The sequence below is a fragment of the Ammospiza nelsoni genome, chromosome 5 (genome assembly GCF_027579445.1).
Source record: "Ammospiza nelsoni isolate bAmmNel1 chromosome 5, bAmmNel1.pri, whole genome shotgun sequence".
Classification (NCBI taxonomy): domain Eukaryota; kingdom Metazoa; phylum Chordata; class Aves; order Passeriformes; family Passerellidae; genus Ammospiza; species Ammospiza nelsoni.
Genome location: NC_080637.1, coordinates 13,825,987 through 13,844,038, shown reverse-complemented (window position 1 = coordinate 13,844,038; position 18,052 = coordinate 13,825,987). Strand labels below are relative to the sequence as shown.

Genomic DNA, 18,052 nt, shown 5'->3' with positions numbered 1-18,052 from the left:
TAAGATTTTTACAATGGAGATTTGGGGTCCCAAGAGGGAGGAATTTGGGCATGTTTTGTCCTTCTTTCTTCTTCTTCCTAGCATCCATGTTCTGTGTGATGCTGGCACTTTTGGGTTGGTTTAAGGTAGGAGCATACTGTCTAACATAGGTGATAGGTACTGGGAAGTTATTGTAAATAATGTACATGTAGTTTTTAGTATAAAAGACAGCACCGCCTCTGAGGGCGGTCAGTGTGCCTTGGACTGACCTGCTGAACAGATCTCAGGATGTTACAGAAAACAGGAAAATAAACAACCTTGAAAACTACAGCTGAAGAATTCTGACTCCTCCTTCAACTGCCGGGCTGGGAAAAGAGACTTTTAACACATGTCGGGGTCCCTCTGAGCAGCAGAGATTCCCAGAAAAGACGGGCACGTGTAGAAGCCCTGAGTGCCTGGTTTGGAGATGCCAGCCATCAGTTTGGGCAGGTGGCACTGCTGCCATGGGCTGGGACAAAGATTGCAGGGAGGAGAAGGCTGGGGACAGGCTGGCTGATGTCCTGCGCCGCCAGCACACCCTGCAATCAAAGCTGCACCATGCAGTCCTGGAGAGGATGGAGGTACCACAGTGACATCAGCACACGCTCGAAGAGCACGGGGTGATTTCTCGCCACCTACATCGCTGTGTCTTCACTACAGAAGAAACTATTTGTAGCCAGCTTTTTAGGCAAGACAATAGCAGGTTTCTCATATGATTGCTGAATAAGTGATGGGGAAGTCAGATGGAGAAGAGGAGAGGGTGTGAAAAGAAAAAAAGCAGAGCTAAAAAAAACCAACCTTGAAAGTCTTATTGTTTAAGAGGTAGTTTTGCAGGCCAGCCAAGAACACTTGTAATTTTACATCAGCAGTGGCTGATTATGATACAGTGTAGATGAGATATTAATGAACAACAGGAAAAAAGGCAAGCAGCATAGACCTAAATAGCTTTACTAATTGCAGGATCAGATCTCATCAGGTCTGGACAAACCTCTGTTTTATGTAAATACCTCCCTTATTGGGATTGCTTTCAACTCTGTTCTTTCCTATAAAAATATTTTGTCCTTAGTAGCCAGAATTTTCTTCTGATCAGATTTTTAAAAATCTCACATCTTACAGAAGAATTTATAGATACTTCTCCAGATTCCACTTCACTCATTTATTGTTTTTGCATTGGTATAATTTTTTTTAAATAATCCATTTTCTTTGAAGAAGAGAGCAAAAACAAAGCAAGGGGATATTTTGACATGTATTTGCATGCATGTTGTATATTTTATGTATAACGTTAAAAATATTCCTAATAGAAGTCCTTCAGGACTAGAAAGCTTTCATAGCATTCCTTTACCTGGAAACACCACACATTTTCTCTTTCCACTTTTGTGAATGTAGTATGTCCTTTCCAATATTTCCAATTACAGATATTCAGGATATATATGTATTATGTGGTAATTACAGTCAGACTTCACAAAGACAGGCATCTGAAGAATGAAAGGTATTTCCGTTCCTTAAAAACGGGAAGTGTCAGCTGGCTGAGTGCCAAGTTATCAGTGTGGGGTTTTTGTTTAAGGAAATATTTTCCTGTGTTACTGCTATGTCCATTGCACTCCAGAGAAGCCCAGTAGAAAAATCCCCAGTATGTTCATGTTGCTATGTAAATCCAGAGCATTGGCAATTAAAGAGTGAAGATGGTATGTGTGAGAAAAACACTTGCAATATAATTAGATGGTCCCTCCTTTTGTGGGCACTGCATGCGTATTTAAAATTTGTCATCGTTACAATTTTATCTCGTTACAGTTTTATCTCCAGTAATAATTCTGAAATTTAATTTTTCTGTGTTACAGCTTTACTGACGATACTGTTTCCAAAAGATTAAACTTGATCAAGATGTAATTTAAGAATAGGTAGATCCATTTATTTAACGAAAAAATCTAAGGTAATAAAATGATGCTGTGTTAACAGAGAATTGTCTTTGTTCCCAGGTGTGATCACTGCAGCTTTATCTGTTACTGGGGGTGTGTGTTACAGCAGACAGTGATTTCCTTCCAGGCAGTGTCTCAGGGTTTTCTTGCTGTCAGTGTGGTGCTGGCAGCAGGAGGGCACATGCACGTGCCAGAGGCAGGGATGGCTGCAGTCACTGCTCCTGCATCTCCAGTGGCTGGGAAGTGGTGGTGCTTTCATGTTGAATTTCTTCTGCCAGTTGTGTGCTTTACCTCCGAGATAGCAAAGGTGTGTGCAGGTGCCACAGATCCAAAGCCTTCTTTTGCAGTAATTGATGTTGGTCTGACAGGCTCGAGCAGGATTTCAGAGCTTGCATTGGCCCTTCAGTTGTATTTTCAACAAGGAACAAACTGCAAAGAACATACTTGAAGGGTGGCTGACTGCTCAGATAGAGAATTTCGAGGTTTGTTTAATATTGTTTAATATTTGCTGTGAGACAAATCCTTCCTGGTTTGAGCCTGTACTGCTGAGTGGACATGGTCAGCCTTATTTACACAGGAGTTGTACTGTGTCCAAATGTAGGAACTAGAGGTAAAGCCAGGAGTATATGATGTTACTTGGTGAGTGTGCCATGGTACAGCTGGCATCAATATCTTGATTTTGGCACTTTTAATGGCTGCTGAGGATGCTTCTCTTGCTCTTATTCCTTCATGCAAAACACTTTTTGTTTCCCTATTCTGCCCCTTGTCTCTGTTATAAACAATATGAAACATTTTATGTGAATTTTGACAGAGATAACTCTGTAACCTGTCCAGTGTTCCTCAAGACTTAGACTTCAGGTAAGCTGATCACCATATGGGCCCATGTCCCAGTGGGGCACAAATCACTGCTAAAGTGGAAAGATTTTTAGCTTGCTTTGGGCTTGGAATGATGTGATTTTTTGATGGAGCTTTTTCTGAGAACTGTGTGTACTCTTATGAACCCAGGAAAAGGTGAAACAAGTCCTTCCCATGTCCTAGAGGAACAGGGCTGAGAATGTCTTTGCATCTGAAAATTCAAGGAGTATAAGAGCCTGATGATGTGTTGGATAAGAAATGTCAAAAAGCTTGCAAGAATATTTGGAAAAATCAGTTGTGTAGATACTGTGATAATAATCACAATATAAAAACATATTGAAAAGCATACAGCAAATGTGCTAAATATCTCAATTTAAAAACATTTCTACTGTAAGGATTTCTATCTGTAAATTTTGTTAGGAAAAGTAAAAATATAAGGCTTTTTAGAACAGTGAATGGTTCTGAAAAATAAGACTAAGAAGAAATTCTAACCTGAAGTTTAAGGTTATAATATGTATTCAATAACTGTGACCTCATTTAATCCTTTTGGGTAAATCATGTAGCTTCATCTCCTAGGAGAGGGAGGAATCAGTGTGTGCAAGGTTCTATGAGTCACTGCTTTAGTCTTTATAAGGTAACATATGCTTGACTCAGTTTGGATGAATAGAAACCTGTTTTTCCTTTAAAACTGGAATTGTCAATCTGCTACATTAGAGCAATTTTTTCTCCTTGAATTTTGAAAATAAAGCACATAACAATGATGGAAAAATAATAGCAGTTGAAAATTTGAACAGCACTTAACACATTCAGGCCAATTATAGACCTGAAAGAAAATGCTATTATCAGAAGGATCCTAACACAGTAATAATTGTACTCAAGAATATAAAGGGAATAAAATAGAAATATTTTGGATTAGAAGTCAGAAATCATTCACTCTGTCCATTGAGTTAAGATAGTGAAGATATTAGAAATTCTGTAGTTTGAGGGTGTCTAACACTGATTATTTGGCTGGAACTTGAATTTTTTTCAGCTTCAGCAGAAAAGCTGTCCATGTATGCTTGGCAAAGCACTTGCCTCTAGACAAGATTTGGAAATATAGCAAATTACTTACTGTGTTTTATCTAACAGAGTAATAAGTTTTTTATTCACTCTGTCTTTAGCTACCTTGTGTTCAGCTATTTCTGTATGGAAGTATGGTTTTTTGCCTAGTAATAGGAAGCAATTGGCAGCTGATTTTAAAAGGACAAAGGATATCCTTTAACATACTTAAGAATATTTTGGCTTGGGTTGTTTGTTCTTTTTCCCCTAAAATTAATAAACTTGTAGGAATAAGCTTTCTGTTTTCTGGCAGCTCTAGGAAATGCTCTCAACTCTGTCCCTGTCCCCTCCAAACAAAACTGTTCTCATAAACCTTAAACATGTATAAATAATAAAGTTCAATACATCAGTAATTAGGAAGTAACTACCACAGATACATTTGGGGTGAAGAGTGCTTTCTTTGGTGTGCTTCCTGGTACTTAATCTGACAAACAGTTATGCAAAATGAAGAATTTTTTTTTCTTTGCAGAATGGCTTTTTGTAAAAGCATGGATTTTCAAAGAAACTTTGGTCAGAGTTGTTTATTGGCCTGAGATGGGAGGAAGGAGGGAAAAGCAACGTGGTGCTGGGCATACATCTGGTACAGCAAATGCTGCCAGACCCAGCAGAACTGTGAGAATGAAGAATTCCTCTTATTGTCACCTTTGTGTTTCAGTAAACACTTTATTAAGGAATATTACAGTCTGTTAATAGATCAAGTACCAGATCATGTCAACCAGGCTTAGTTATGTTATGTGAATGACTAAAAGAAATTCCAATTAATAGTTATGTTTAACTAGTTAAACATAAATAATTCTGCTTCCCTATGTTCATAATGGGCCATTTATTGAGTAATTGTAGCATGTAATAATGCTTTTTTTCTGAAATATCTAATGCTTCCTCAAATTTATCTACAAACTTCCTTCAAAATTATTAATATATAATCTGACTGCATTAAAAATTCTTCAGAGGTCTAACTTACATCAATTATGTATATTTATATATTTGGAAACTAATTATTTAAACAAGTAAAAGGCAAATTCTTCTGTGCATTTTGCATTCCGTTTTTCCTTTTTGGAGAAGTAGAAACAAGCTTGTTCTCAAGCTTGTTTTCACTCTTGTGATCTGCAGTGTGTGCTTCCTTCCTGCCACGTTTCACTCCTCTGTGTATTCTGTGTTTTTCAGTGTCCTCCTCATGGTGAAGGTTCAGTGAAATGAAGTTGTAAAAATAATACTGCTGTTGTAATTTTTCTTGAATGAAATACCATTTTTTGTAAGTTTTCAGTAGATAGTCTTCCATTTTCTTCTGCAAAAGTAAGGCAACAACTACCATTTAAGCTATGTACTGTTTTTCAGAGCAGCTTTGGCCTCTATTTCTGTTAAGGAGAACTCTGCTAAGCAACTGGCAGTGTCATCTGCATGTGAAGGATGCCTGGCTTTAAGAATTAGGGTAGACTTAACTTCTGGGTACTAACCAAAAGTTAGTACTGGGTGGGACTAGCAGCCATTTTCAAGGAAGATATTTTCCTCAGAATATTTTGTGAAGTATTATTTTTCAACCACAGCTCATGTGTGGAAAACTGTTTAGAAGGACAACAAAGATATTACTATGAATGTGTTTTTTAAAATACCTGAGCATATGGTTCTAGTACTTTTAAGTCTTATCAGAAATGTAAAAGGCAGTGGCTCAGATCACTAGGAGAAGATTAGATGCAACATATAGTTTCTCAAAAACCCCAAAAGAGTGTGTACTATTAACATGAAGTCCATTGAATGTAGCTGTAGATACTGAGTAAATCCATCTTCCCCTTTATGCAAGAGAAAATGAAAGACTTAAAAAAAAATTCTGTATTTTTTTTTCCGTCATTAGGTCTTGACTCTAGATATTGTCTGCTGAGCTGAGCATGAGTGGGACTGAGCTGTAGTTGAACTTGTGTAGTGTAGAGAGGAAAAACTTCCCTTTGTATCTGTTATCTGGTCTCTAGAACTTGTGTGTGAGACAAGGAAGTGTTGTTTTCAAAGCATTCTGTACATTCAGCGCAGTAACTAAAACACAACTCTTACAAAAATGGTTAAAAATTAAAATGCATTTCAATATTACTGACTTTTTCTAATACATTTCTTTAGGAAAGGAGAGAGTTTGCTTTATCATTTGGAAGTAAAGAGTTTCTTAAAATGGTGATTTTAATATTACAAGTATGGCATAACCTTAAAAGTTCTAATTTCCTCATGCTCTGAGCAGAAATACTATTTAACATATTGAAGAGGAAAAATACTAAGAATATTAATGTAATCTCCTCAAGAGGAGATCGTAAACAGCTGTTTTTTCTGTCACTTATTCTTCAGTGAGGCAGTTGCTGGCTTGTGTCTCAGTATTGATGTGAATGTTACGCATGAGAGACCTGAAGAAGTCCATAAACCTTCTATTTTTTTTTCATCATTTCAAAATCTTACTAACATCTGGGAGAAGATTTTATTTTAGGGCAGTTATACTCTTTATGCTTCAATACTACCTCATTTAGTATTCATATGCTTATCAAATTTAGGCTTGCTCTGTGTTTGTGCCATTTTGAATCCCATTTTCATCACACAGCCTGTGATTCTAGCAGTCTTTTGGAACTATTTATTTTAAAAGTACGTGATCTAAAACATATAAAGCAGTGAATTTCTCAAGTTGTGTGCAAAGCTGTCTCATTTTGTCTAGGGCCCAGTGCCTCATTGGGAGAATTTAAATTTATTGCCTTTTGTGCTGTTTAGCATGTCACTTGCACAATTATCCAAAGCTCAAACATAGATCTGTCCACATAAAATCACATTACTGATACCAAGGTTTCTAGTGCACTTTATGACTTCAAGGCTGAAAAATTACTTAGAATAGGCAGTTTGATTAATTTGATTTGTTTAATAGTTTCAGATCTGTCTTCATAGATTCATTTGGGAGGCAGGACTATTTCTTTTAAGAGTAATACTGGAAGTAGTCAACTTGCAGTAGGATTAGGGTTTTATAGGCAAATTGTAAGATCCAAGCAGCTGTAATTGTGATGCAAGGATGGAAAATTCAGTGGAGAATATACTAGGATGGATATTGATAAGGAAGTCCATGTTTAAAGATAGCGTAGGAGAAACATTAAAAGCACCTCAAGCTTGTGTCCTAACATACACCACACAGAAAATGGAAGAAAAGCACTAAACCTGCTAGTTTATGATCTGATTTGACTAACAAAATGGGTGGACGAGCCTACCTAGTAATTAAAAATGAAGTATATTTAACTCGCATCTGTTTAGTATAATATTTATTTTAAAAAGGGTATATGGAAACTTGTATGGCATGGTCTACATTGCAAAAAATTGAAGGTATTTATGTTTAGATGCTACTTTGTCTCTTCTTTGCTCCCAAAAGACACGGGGGTGGTGGGAGGAAGAAGCTGTATTAGTTGAGTTCTGCAACAGTGGATCTCTGCCCTGGATAAATTTAATACATGCACTGTCATTAAGATATTTTAATCTTGACTGATGAACATGTTGTAGACCATCAAGATAATCTGTTTGCGGTAGACATGAATAAATTTTTAGTGAAACAGTGACTTCTGTCAGTTGACTTTGAGATCGTGGTGACTCTGATATCTACCCATATGTCACAGGGAACAGTTTGTGCAGTGCCATATACCTTGTCCACACTTCCCCATCTGTGCCTAAACAGCTGCTAGGATTTTTTATTTTCTTTTATTGTGGAGAGTTCTTGTGTATTTCTTTTTAATTGACAGAACAAATAAACAAAACTCCAGGCTAATTCTGCTCCTCTCTTCTTTTTTCCAGATTATGTAGATATCCCTAGTTCCCACATAATTTTCTTTTGTTCTTCTTTCACACTGCTGAAATAACAGAATTTCTCTTCTTCATCTTGTGTGGAGAGTTTCTTCCCTTATTATTTCTGAGGTGGTTTGTTCTAAATTTGGTATGGAAACTTCAGGTTGCTCGGAGCTTTTGATATGATGCTCTCCGACAAATCCTCTGTGAGTTCAGAAACCGCCAGCATCTCTTTCTAGGACTCTCCTCTCCATTTTTCCAAGACTCTGGTCTTTTTATTTTTTGGCTTAGCAAATGCCTTCTTGCTTTAACTTCATCTGATGCCTTTTTCTCTAGGTCTTAACACACAATTTCCACTTGAATGTATCAGAAGAGGCAAACATCTAGGCTAAGAAAAAGAAATTTTGGTTAGTTTCGGCTCTGCTTTGGTTTGAAAGAACAACAGTCATGATGATTAGGAAGCCATTTTGGGCAGTGTAGAGCCTTTCTGGTTTTTGTTTTCATTCAATCACAGCTTGAATAGTATGGCTTTAGAGACTTAGTGTATCTGCTTCTCTCAGGCATTGGCTGAGAGCCAGTTTTCTGCCACTTGATCTGTGCACAGTGCAAAATGACTCAAAGTGGGCTGATGAAGTGCATGCAATGACTGAGGAGTTGGTGACAACAATACTACCCCATACCTGAATTTATTGGTATTTTGTAGCCGAAAAAATTTACTGCATTAACTGCTGCTTTGAGATGTGCAAGCTCTAATTTTCATTCATCTTCAGCTTTTATTCAGTCAGTGTTATGATCTGTTCTGGATGTGGTTCTATATAGAGTGCTAACTTTTTTGTGGCCTCAGAAATTAGGACAACCCAAAACTCCTCAGTCAGGATGTAAATGGTTGCTCACTCAGCAGAAGTTCCCTGTACCTCTGGGTGCTGATCAGTACAGTTATTGAATCTACTCATGAAACCTTTTAAAGGTGTGGTTCCTTGAATCTGTAAGAGGTGCAGGTCCTGAACAGCCCAGCCTTTGCCTTTGTGGCACTGTACTTGAGGTAAAGTGGAAATGTTAGTGCTGTGTTAGGTTGGGGGGTCTTGAACCAAGAAACCTCCAGGAAGACCTGTTCAATTGTAAAACTTTCCTTTTTCTTCTCTTTTCTTTTTCTGTTACTTTGAGTTCAACAAATACTGCTATAATTTGCATTCTTCTAGACTCAAAGGCCGATAGAATGGTGCTGTGGCAGCTGCAGTGTGAAGGGATTTTTCTGTTGTGTTATTTGGACTTGGGATATAATTCTAAATAAATTCTAATATTCTAAATAATTTCTAATAAATTCTGTAAATTATCCCAGAATTCTGGATATGTAATTTATAAATAATCAAAATAAACAAATGAGAACATTGCTGTTTCTGCAGCCGTTATTCTCTTATGGCCTAAAGGCACTTAGTGTAAAACTCATGTGTCGTATTTTGGTAATATTCCCACAATCAGTTTTGTATGAGGAGTGATAGTGATGGTATCAGCTTGAGTTTGCTGGTGCCATATGGATATGTAACGGTACAGATTTGCTTTTAAAAATGAGCAAAAGGGGTCCACTTGAAAAAATCTCAGGTAGCAGAGACAGAAGATTGGTTAATCCAAAATAAGAAAATATTTCAAATTGACGGAAGAGAAACAGGAAAGAAAAACCCCCAAACCTTGTGATGAGTGTTCTCTAATTGTGGAGTAGAATGCTCATTAAGACATTGGAATTTTTTTTTCCTATGAGGTCTCATTTTATTGAAATTCTTCTTGCAGCTATATTGAATAAGTCTTTGTTGTCACTTGGTTACTAGAAGTAAAATTAAATTATGTGGTTTAATACCATCATGGAGAAATGTCTGTACATCTTATAGAGAATCCAGGGACTCAAAGTTCGTGGTGAAATAACTTATATCTTGGATTTATTTTTAGCATCTTGTGGTGTACTTAGTATTATAATCTCTGGACATCCATTGCAAAGCCTATGTGGAGGCTTAGTTATGGAATAAATAATTTGATCACTTCCTTCCAAACTCTGGGGATTTTGTTTTGCTATGAAATCCTGCCTTTTTAATATCTGTTTATGTAATCAATTTTAATTTATAAGCATCTTCAGAAGGAATTAAAAATTTATTGGACTTTGAAGTTGAGGACTATATTTATAGTCAGTCGGTGTCAGGGCTCTGTGGTAGAGAAATTAACTTCAGTTCATCCCTGCATTGGGATGTGTGTCTGGGTGTGCAGAGAAGTATCCCAGTAGCTGTGACTGTAGGACCACTTGCTGCCTGGGATGGACAACAGTAAAAGAAGTTTTTTATGGTACTTGCAGTCATGTAGTGGAGCCAGCTGTGAACATAATGACATTTCACAGATATGTTTTCAAAGATCCAAGAAGTGTCTGCTTTGGATGTGAGAACTGAGATACTTGTTGGATGTTCTTCTGATCAGTATGTTTTGGGAAGAACAAGTGGCATATGCTTAAAAAGGTGATGATCACTTGCTAGCTTGCAAGCCTTCCACCAGAACATGAGAGTTATCATTCAGATAGTAATAATACTTTTGTAACTGTGGTTGAAAAAACAATTATCAATCAAATTACACAGCTTTTCTTCTTATGTTTTCACAAATTTCAGTGGCTTTGTACCTGAGATATGTATGAAGAGAGGAAGAAAAGTCAGATTGGAGGTCTTCCACTGTGGAATGGTTAATCCCAAACAGTTCAGGTTTACTGTGGCAGTTCACAAGTGGACATAGTGTTGCTCAGATCTTACCAGTATTACCACAGGTGGCACTACGGTCTCCAGCGAGGATATGGTCTTAAAATGAGGCTCACATCCCTTTGTTCTTTTGGGTTTTTTTGGATCACAAACCTCGACTCCAGAGCACCTGGTGAATTCACTTTTCAGCAGTGTCTGTTCTGCTTATCTGGATCTTGTGAAGCGGTGGCAGGGTGCATCTCCCCTTGGTGACAGCGCGCCGGGTGTCCGTGCCAGGGTGTGCTGCCAGCATTTGGGAACGAGGGACCAGCCCAGGCCTTACAGGTGCTGGCCTGGTGATCACAGCATCACAGAATGTGCTCAGTGGGAAGGAACCCCCCTGGATTGTCAAGCCCAGCTCCTGGCCATGCATGGCCCCATTCCCCAGAGTCACCCCATGTGCCTGAGAGCGTTGTCCGAACGCTTCTTGAGCTGTGTGAGGCTGGAGCTGTGACCGCTGCCCTGGGGAGCCTGTTCAGAGCCCAGCCACCCTCTGGGGGAATCACTAGGTGTTAAAAAAAAAAAAGAAAATAAAAAGAAAATATTACTTTTCAAAGTGTATTTGGGGGCATTAGAGGCAGACCACTAAAAACAAAAATCCAGGTGTGCCTAGCGTTTTCCACGTCTGGTTTCTTACCCGTGTGTGAAAGTAGTGATTTGATACCTCGCTTTTTGTGACAAAAATGATTCAAAGAGCCATATTTTTCAGGGCTTTAGATCTGGAGGCTTTGGCGGGTGTGCAGTACCTCCTAGCACGCTACCCGGGAGGACGATCCGTGCCGGGAATCTTTTGTTTCGGGGTTTTCTCCCTCGGCGGGCACCCCCCGCGTCCCCCCCGCCGGCGGCAGCGGTGGCGCGGCCCCCGCGCTGCCCCCGCGGGCTCGGGCGCGGAGCGGCGCCCCCCGCTCGGCGATGGTTCCGCCCGCCGTGCGCGGTCATGTGCGCGGGCCCGGCCCTCCGAGCGCGGCTGGGCGGCCTCGCACAGCGCCGCGTCCCGGGCCTCCGGCGGACAAAAGGGCGCAGGGAAGGGAGACCTCCGGAAGGCGAGGGCAGGAGGCGTCGGTGGTGAACGTTTTCTGATTTTTCCAGAAATCAAGCAGAAGACTGAGCTGCTGATGTCAGTTAACTCTGAGAAGTCGTCCTCTCCAGAAAGGTACGGCCGCATCCCCGTCCGCATGAACGCGGGGCTTCTCCCTCTGCCTCCGCGGGGCTGCTGGCATTGTCCGCGTGTGCTGCATGCTGGATCTCGCACCGTGCCCACCCAGCCTGCCCTCCCGGCCCAGCTTTGTGCCTTCTGGCCGCGGTTGCGGGCGGCCGGCCGTGCCCGGAGCCCGGCGGGCTGCAGCATGCGGATCGCGGCGGGGCTGGCTGGTGCAGACCCCGCGCCTGTCAGGCGGGCGAGCGGCGCCGCGCAGACCCCGCGCTGCTCCTGCCCCTGAGCATCGGTAGCAAATAGAACTTGGCCGAGCGCTTCGTGCCCGGGTATGTGGAAAAGGGAGTGTCCTTTGGAAAGTAGCTCAGGAATCGCAAATCCCCCCTATTAGTCACATTCTGTAAGATAGATGTGATCCCCGTTCAAGTCTGTGCTAGGAAATGGAGCAGTCGCTGCATGCAGTAATGGTTCATGCCTGCAGGTAAGGACAAAATGACTCAGAAGTGTTTTTAAAGCAATTATTTTATCTGTCAATCAGATTAGTGCTATTTCAAGTAGCTCTTTCATTTTTAGGGAAATACTTCAAGGTACTAAATGTACATTTAAGTGTTCTGACGTGGAATAGCCTCCTGGTGATTATTTTGTTGATTTTAAATAAACCAGCCCTGCTCACTTCTGTTTTGCTTGCAGCTGCATTTTAGGGCATTTTTGGTTTTGAAACTGCTTGTTTAGAGAAACATAATACCATTTCCCCTCCATTATTTACAATAAACATTTTGGCTGTATGCAAAAGACCCTCTCAGTGTTCCATTTCACCATTTTAATATTGGATGTTGGCAAAAAAATATTGTTAATTTTAAGCTCTCAAACTGTGTTCGGCTGAAATGATGAGCTGAAGTTTATTTTATTGAATGGCTTAGCACAGAGAGACATGATAAGGCACTAAATGCTATCTTAAGGAAACAGACTAAAAGACATCTTTCAAAATGAACGAGTGCTGTGTGGCATGGGTGGTTTGAAAAACCAAAATGAGCAATTTATTTTGATTTATAAGTATATTTAGGTATGATATGTAGAAGCAAACTGCATTGTCTTTCACCAGCTGTGGTTATAACAAAATACCAGCAATAAGAGATTCAGAAAATGGTGGGGGGGAATGGGATGTTAAGTCACCTTTCCAAAATGGAGATATATAAGAAGAGCTTTGAGAGAGATTTTAGTATTTACTTGTACAAAATTAAGAATGAGAAGAGAAAATGCAAGTGTTTATTTTTTAACCTTTATCCCACTCTTATGCCTAAAATTTTTAAATACAAGATTTAAAATGGTGGTGGTAACAGGGAGGATGATGGAGTGAAAATAGTAAAGGAAACAGGTGTTAACTTGATTTTTGGAAAGACTTACGTTGGCATTGCGTGTGGGAATTTGGCGTATAATACGGATACTTATTATTTTAGCAATATGAGTGTTATGCAGCACCCGACATCTGATCAGTCTGGTTTTGAGCAGAACATGCTCATGGTTGTACTAATGGTAGTCCTAGATGAAGAGGTCCTTTAAAAAGATCTTAACACAATTAGAAAAAGATGCATTTGTCTGAGATTCATTTGAATGAGATTCATTAAAAAGTAAGATTTTTTAAACAGCATGATGTGTTATCTCGCAATAAAGATTAAAATGTGGCTGTTGTATATGCACACAAATTTATTTTGAGGATTTAAATATATGGTACTGTTCACCTGGAGATTGGTTTAACATATCAGCTGCATGGTCAGTTATAAATGAAAACATCTTTATTTCATAGGAGGGTTTTTGTTTTTTTTTTTTTTTTAAATAACCACATTCTTTTCACCCATCTAAAAATAGACTGAATTTTTTTGCAAGCTGTTATGAAACAGTGCTGTCTATCCTATTAGCTGCCAGTTCCTTTCAAGGCTCTTTGAAAATGAATATATAAGATTTTTTAAAAAGAAATAATTATAATATTGAGTGTCTGTACTGTTAAACTGGCCTAATCTGCTCTGTAGAAGAAGTGCAATGTGTGTTTATGCCATACAGACATGAGAATATTCATGTTCTTGAAAATTACAGAAAGGGAATGAATTCTTGCCTATTTATTTATTGCTGGTTTTAATCCTTGCTCCTAGTGGTTGTGCTTCTTGTGAAGCTTGAGTTCTCCGTGTGGGAATGCTGTGTGAAGATCTGAAAGAGTCCATGGCTTGTTGCTTGTTTTCCACGCTAGCAGAGGCTGCTAGACAGCGCTTGCATAGCCAGAGGGGAGGGGAGAGGAGGTGCTCTGTGCATTTACAGAGCCTGATGAAATGGGAATACAGGAGGAAGGAGAGAGAAGCCCATTACTTGCCTCCTTCTTTGGCTGGTCTTTGTTTTTACAAGACAGTTCAGTGTTTGTAGGTTTTCCTGCTCATTTGGCAAGTTCATCATGCTGTCACATCTTACTGATGAGAAGAAAGCTGGGATATAATGGATGGTTTTGCTGTTATGGAGGCTCAGCATTTTAGAAATCCTGCAGCGTTCTCTTAGGATAGTTGTTTGTTATGAATTTAAGAACCTTTTAGAATACATTAGCAAGAAAGTTGAACCTTTTTGTTGAGGAACCTCTGAGATGTTTGGCAGCCTTGAAAAGTAAATTAATACAAACCTGAGACATTTTTCAAAGATTCATCCTTCCTTTCCACTTACCTTCTCCCTAGAAGAACTGAAGTTGCAGAATTGAGGTGATGAGATTAAGATACTTGTGTTTTGGCATGCTATGGGATATTTCCTGAGCAGACACAATCAGGCAGAGTCTCTATGTCCTGAATTTCCAGGTAGTTAATGCTGCCCTGGGCCAAAGTCCTGTTCCTTGTTGATAAGGTAACCCAGGTAACTGGGGATGTGAGCGTGCACGTGGGTGGGGATCAGGTAACGCACTGCAGCTGCTGTGCTGAATTGATTTGTTTGGATGCTGGGCCTGAAGGAGACCATGGATGTGTTTGATATGTTTTCCTACAGCGTGCTTACGATGTGACACTCACCTGGTTTCCTTATCTAATGAGTAGTAATTAAACATGTTCTTAGTGTTTCCCCGGGGGCTGCATGAGGTTACTGCTCCAAATGTCCTGAGGGAGCAGGTAGCAGCCCCCAGATGGAGATGGGATGGTCTTCCAGGAGCCCTCCAGGAAAATAAAAATACTTTTATTTCTGGTGTATGAGTTGTGCACTCTTCTCATCTGCAGTATAAGGAATGCTTTCAGCTGCACAGATTTCCCCCCCTTTTTAGGGGCTGTGTGGAACTCTTGGCAAGTTTCTGTTTCTTTTTGAGGAAAGTTAATTCTTTCACCTGGATGACTTGATACTCTTAAGACTTAAGACTTCCTGTATGTAGTACTTTTCTTTTTCACATTTAGGACAAAGAACTTGTTATTTCTTCAGCTCTGATTTTGGATTCTAAATTTGTGTCAGTAGTGTAGTTTTACCATGGAGCATTTTCTCATAAAGGTTATTAGCAAGGCCTGATCAGTCTGAAGTGTCTGACCTGCTCTTTTTCTCTCTTCATACAAATGCTGCATATGCATGTTTCTTTGAAATGAGTTTCTGCTTCAGTGTTTTTTGAAAAAAATAATAGCAGCCACTCATGAATAGTCTTAAAGTAGGTAGCTGGTATGTGCATAATTCAATTTTCATCATTTTGGGGGGTTTCATGAATAGCAGTAAAGGGAAGATAATTCAAATGACAAGTTTGTGTTAATCTGTGTGGATGTATTTGATGTCAGGTGGCGCAGGCAAGTTTTAAGGAATAATGGTGGTTTTGCTTTGGCTTTTTGTTGGGTTTTCTTTTAAGCCTTGGGGTATGTATACCCCTCTATCTTTGTAATTTATCTTTGCAGAGCAAATTAATGCATTTCTCACTGCTTTTACATAGTTTGTTCATCAGGTCATGCCAGGGAGGCATTCAGGGATAAAGTAAAGGAGGAAGAAATCTGAAATAATGAGAAAGAAGGAAAAAGATGGAGGCTGAGTACTGTCTTCTTCCTTTTCTGACAGACCTGATGCTAGTTTTTAGAGGAGGCATTGTGAAACAAGTTATGATGTTGAAAGATTCCTCCGGGTTTCGGAACATCAGTGATTTTTTTTATTCTGTTTTTGTGTGTGTGTATTTCTTTTTTAAATTTAGTCATGGATGCTACTACTTTTAAGGTAGAAGTGTAACTTGTAATAAATATAGAAGTAATGTTTAAAAGTAGAACCATCAGCTAACAACATGATGTGTAAGCTGATATTGCTGTATGTCAGATAAATGGTTTGGAATAATTGTTAGATAACAGGACATTATAAGATAATGATTCTATTATTTATGTAACTTACACTGGAAAAAAATAGCTATCAGAATAATGCAACTATTTTATCAGTTCCAGTAACTTTAAAACACATTTTCAAAATACTGTATTTTCTTTATCTCTTTTTCTGTTTTTTTTTTTCTACTGGTTCTTTTTAGTAGGATAAAAGAAATTTTGTACATCTTCCATTGCAGGACAGTTCAAATCTAGTTTTAGTGGTCATACAGCTATAACTTTTCTGATTTTTTTAATAAATGGTAACAGTGACCAATATATATTTCGTCCCCCCTTTCCCCCCCAAAATTACAAGCTTATTCTGTTTGTTGTATTTTATCTCAGAAGTAGAAAGAAAATCACCCTAGCTGAGTGTGGGCCCTAAGCTGTTTGTCCAGGGAGGCACTTTAGTCCACACCAGCTCTGTTGGGTGACAATGTACCTGTAGAGCTCTCTTACACTAGGTGCTTAATTTTAGATTGCCAGTTCTGGACCAAAATAAATCCTATGTTTTGTGTGGCTTTCATATTAAAGGTTCCACAGTCTCACTTGTTTTAGCATGTGAGGCTTTAAAGTGAAATATGAAAGGGATGTGGAGGCAAGGAATGTTGCAACATGCCATTGTCCTTGTGTAGGAAAAAATGGAAATAGCTTATATAGAAGCAGCCACTTGTGGAGCATGTTGAGGTGATATTTTTAGGGGACACTGTACTTTTTTTTTTTTAAAACTGGTAGTGCCTCTATCAGTAGGCTTTGAAAAGATTAAGAATTTTAAGTGTATTTTGCTTTCCAGGGATAGACTCAGTTTATTTCTGCTATAAATATATTTTCTGCTCGCTTTATTCTGTCTGGTATTTCTGCTATAGGTAAAAAAATTACAAGTGAAATATATACTTAGTATCCCTACTACTCAGATGGCCTGTGCACTACTTAATTTTTTTCTTCAATAATTTTTTAAAAATTATTAGCAACTTTTCATCATGCAGGTATTTGTGAGGTATTTATTATAGGGAAATTTCTAATACACCTTCTGAAAAGTAAAACCTCAGATTTTGTCAGTTCCTGTTGGAACTAAAATGAGAGAATTTTGTGAAAGGGAGAGATGGAAAGTTGTGGGGTGTTGTATCAGGTTTTCCTATATGAGAACTATTCACTGGAAACTAACTCAAGCAATCCAGTGGTGGTTTGAACACAGTTATTGAATGGCTGAAACAAAAGGTATGTAAAAGACTGGAAAACCATGACTTGCACAATATACTTTCTAAGGTATTCCAGTTCTATCCCAGGTAAAATGTCTGGGGAAAAAGTAATGGATAATTTTAAGCAAAGCATTTTGTATTGCAGGTTTAGTCTGTTTCATGACCTGAAACATTTTGCCTAATCACTGTCTCGGTCATGCCTTCACTAAAATGTCCACTCCAGCCCCTAGGTGGATGGTAAAGGAATGTTACCTGATAGATTGCATAAAACAATGTGTATTTATGCCCAAAGCTTTCATTTCTGTAGTTGCTGTAGTGTGTTACAGGATAAACTAATCTGTGGTTTTCTGTGTATTCATATTGTATGTATATTCATATTATATACTTAAAAATTAATAATAAAATGTTTAGATATTAATATGATTCAGTGAGTTTACTGTGTGGTGATACATGTGTTTTCACTGATCCAGAATTGATGTAGTTACTGAGGGATGCTAAGAACATATTAAACAAGTGCATGCAGATTTAAGCATTCCATTTTGTTGCATATTTTGTTTTATATGCATATTATCAGGAAATTGTGCCATCTCTCAGCTTTTGACTTTATGTGAATCCTGCTGTACAATTTGGAGGATATCTAAACTTTCCAGTGGACTGAAAAATAGCTTTTCTGTCCAAAGGGTGTTGTGACCAGAAGGTCTTTTACTAGTTATTTCTTCAGGAATTTTACACTCCTGAACCAGTATCTGCCTTAGGTGCTTCTCTATTTTCTTCAAAACTCACCTTTAGTCTTGGGTGATCTCTGACAAAATCTAAGCAGTCACTGTTACCTTAAAAACAGATGAAATTTATCTCACCTAGGATGCCTGCCAAACTCATGCTGATATTTGTGCATAGATGGATAGTGAACTGTGATTTCCTTTTTTTTCTG

The 18,052-nt window shown here is 38.8% G+C and overlaps 1 protein-coding gene across 7 annotated transcripts in view; it reads left to right on the top strand.

Moving 5' to 3' along the window:
- Positions 1-18,052, top strand: part of SRPK2 (SRSF protein kinase 2) — a 128,178-nt gene that overhangs the window by 32,178 nt on the left and 77,948 nt on the right. The window contains exon 2 of one of the 7 annotated variants that reach the window (XM_059471685.1): positions 11,528-11,591. The exons of 5 other annotated variants lie outside the window; for them this stretch is intronic. In XM_059471685.1, the coding sequence (XP_059327668.1) occupies positions 11,554-11,591 (38 nt within the window). In that variant the 5' untranslated portion in view covers positions 11,528-11,553. Of the gene's footprint in view, positions 1-11,389; positions 11,592-18,052 lie in introns of those variants that run through there. One more of the 7 variants, XM_059471684.1, reaches the window with a different exon arrangement.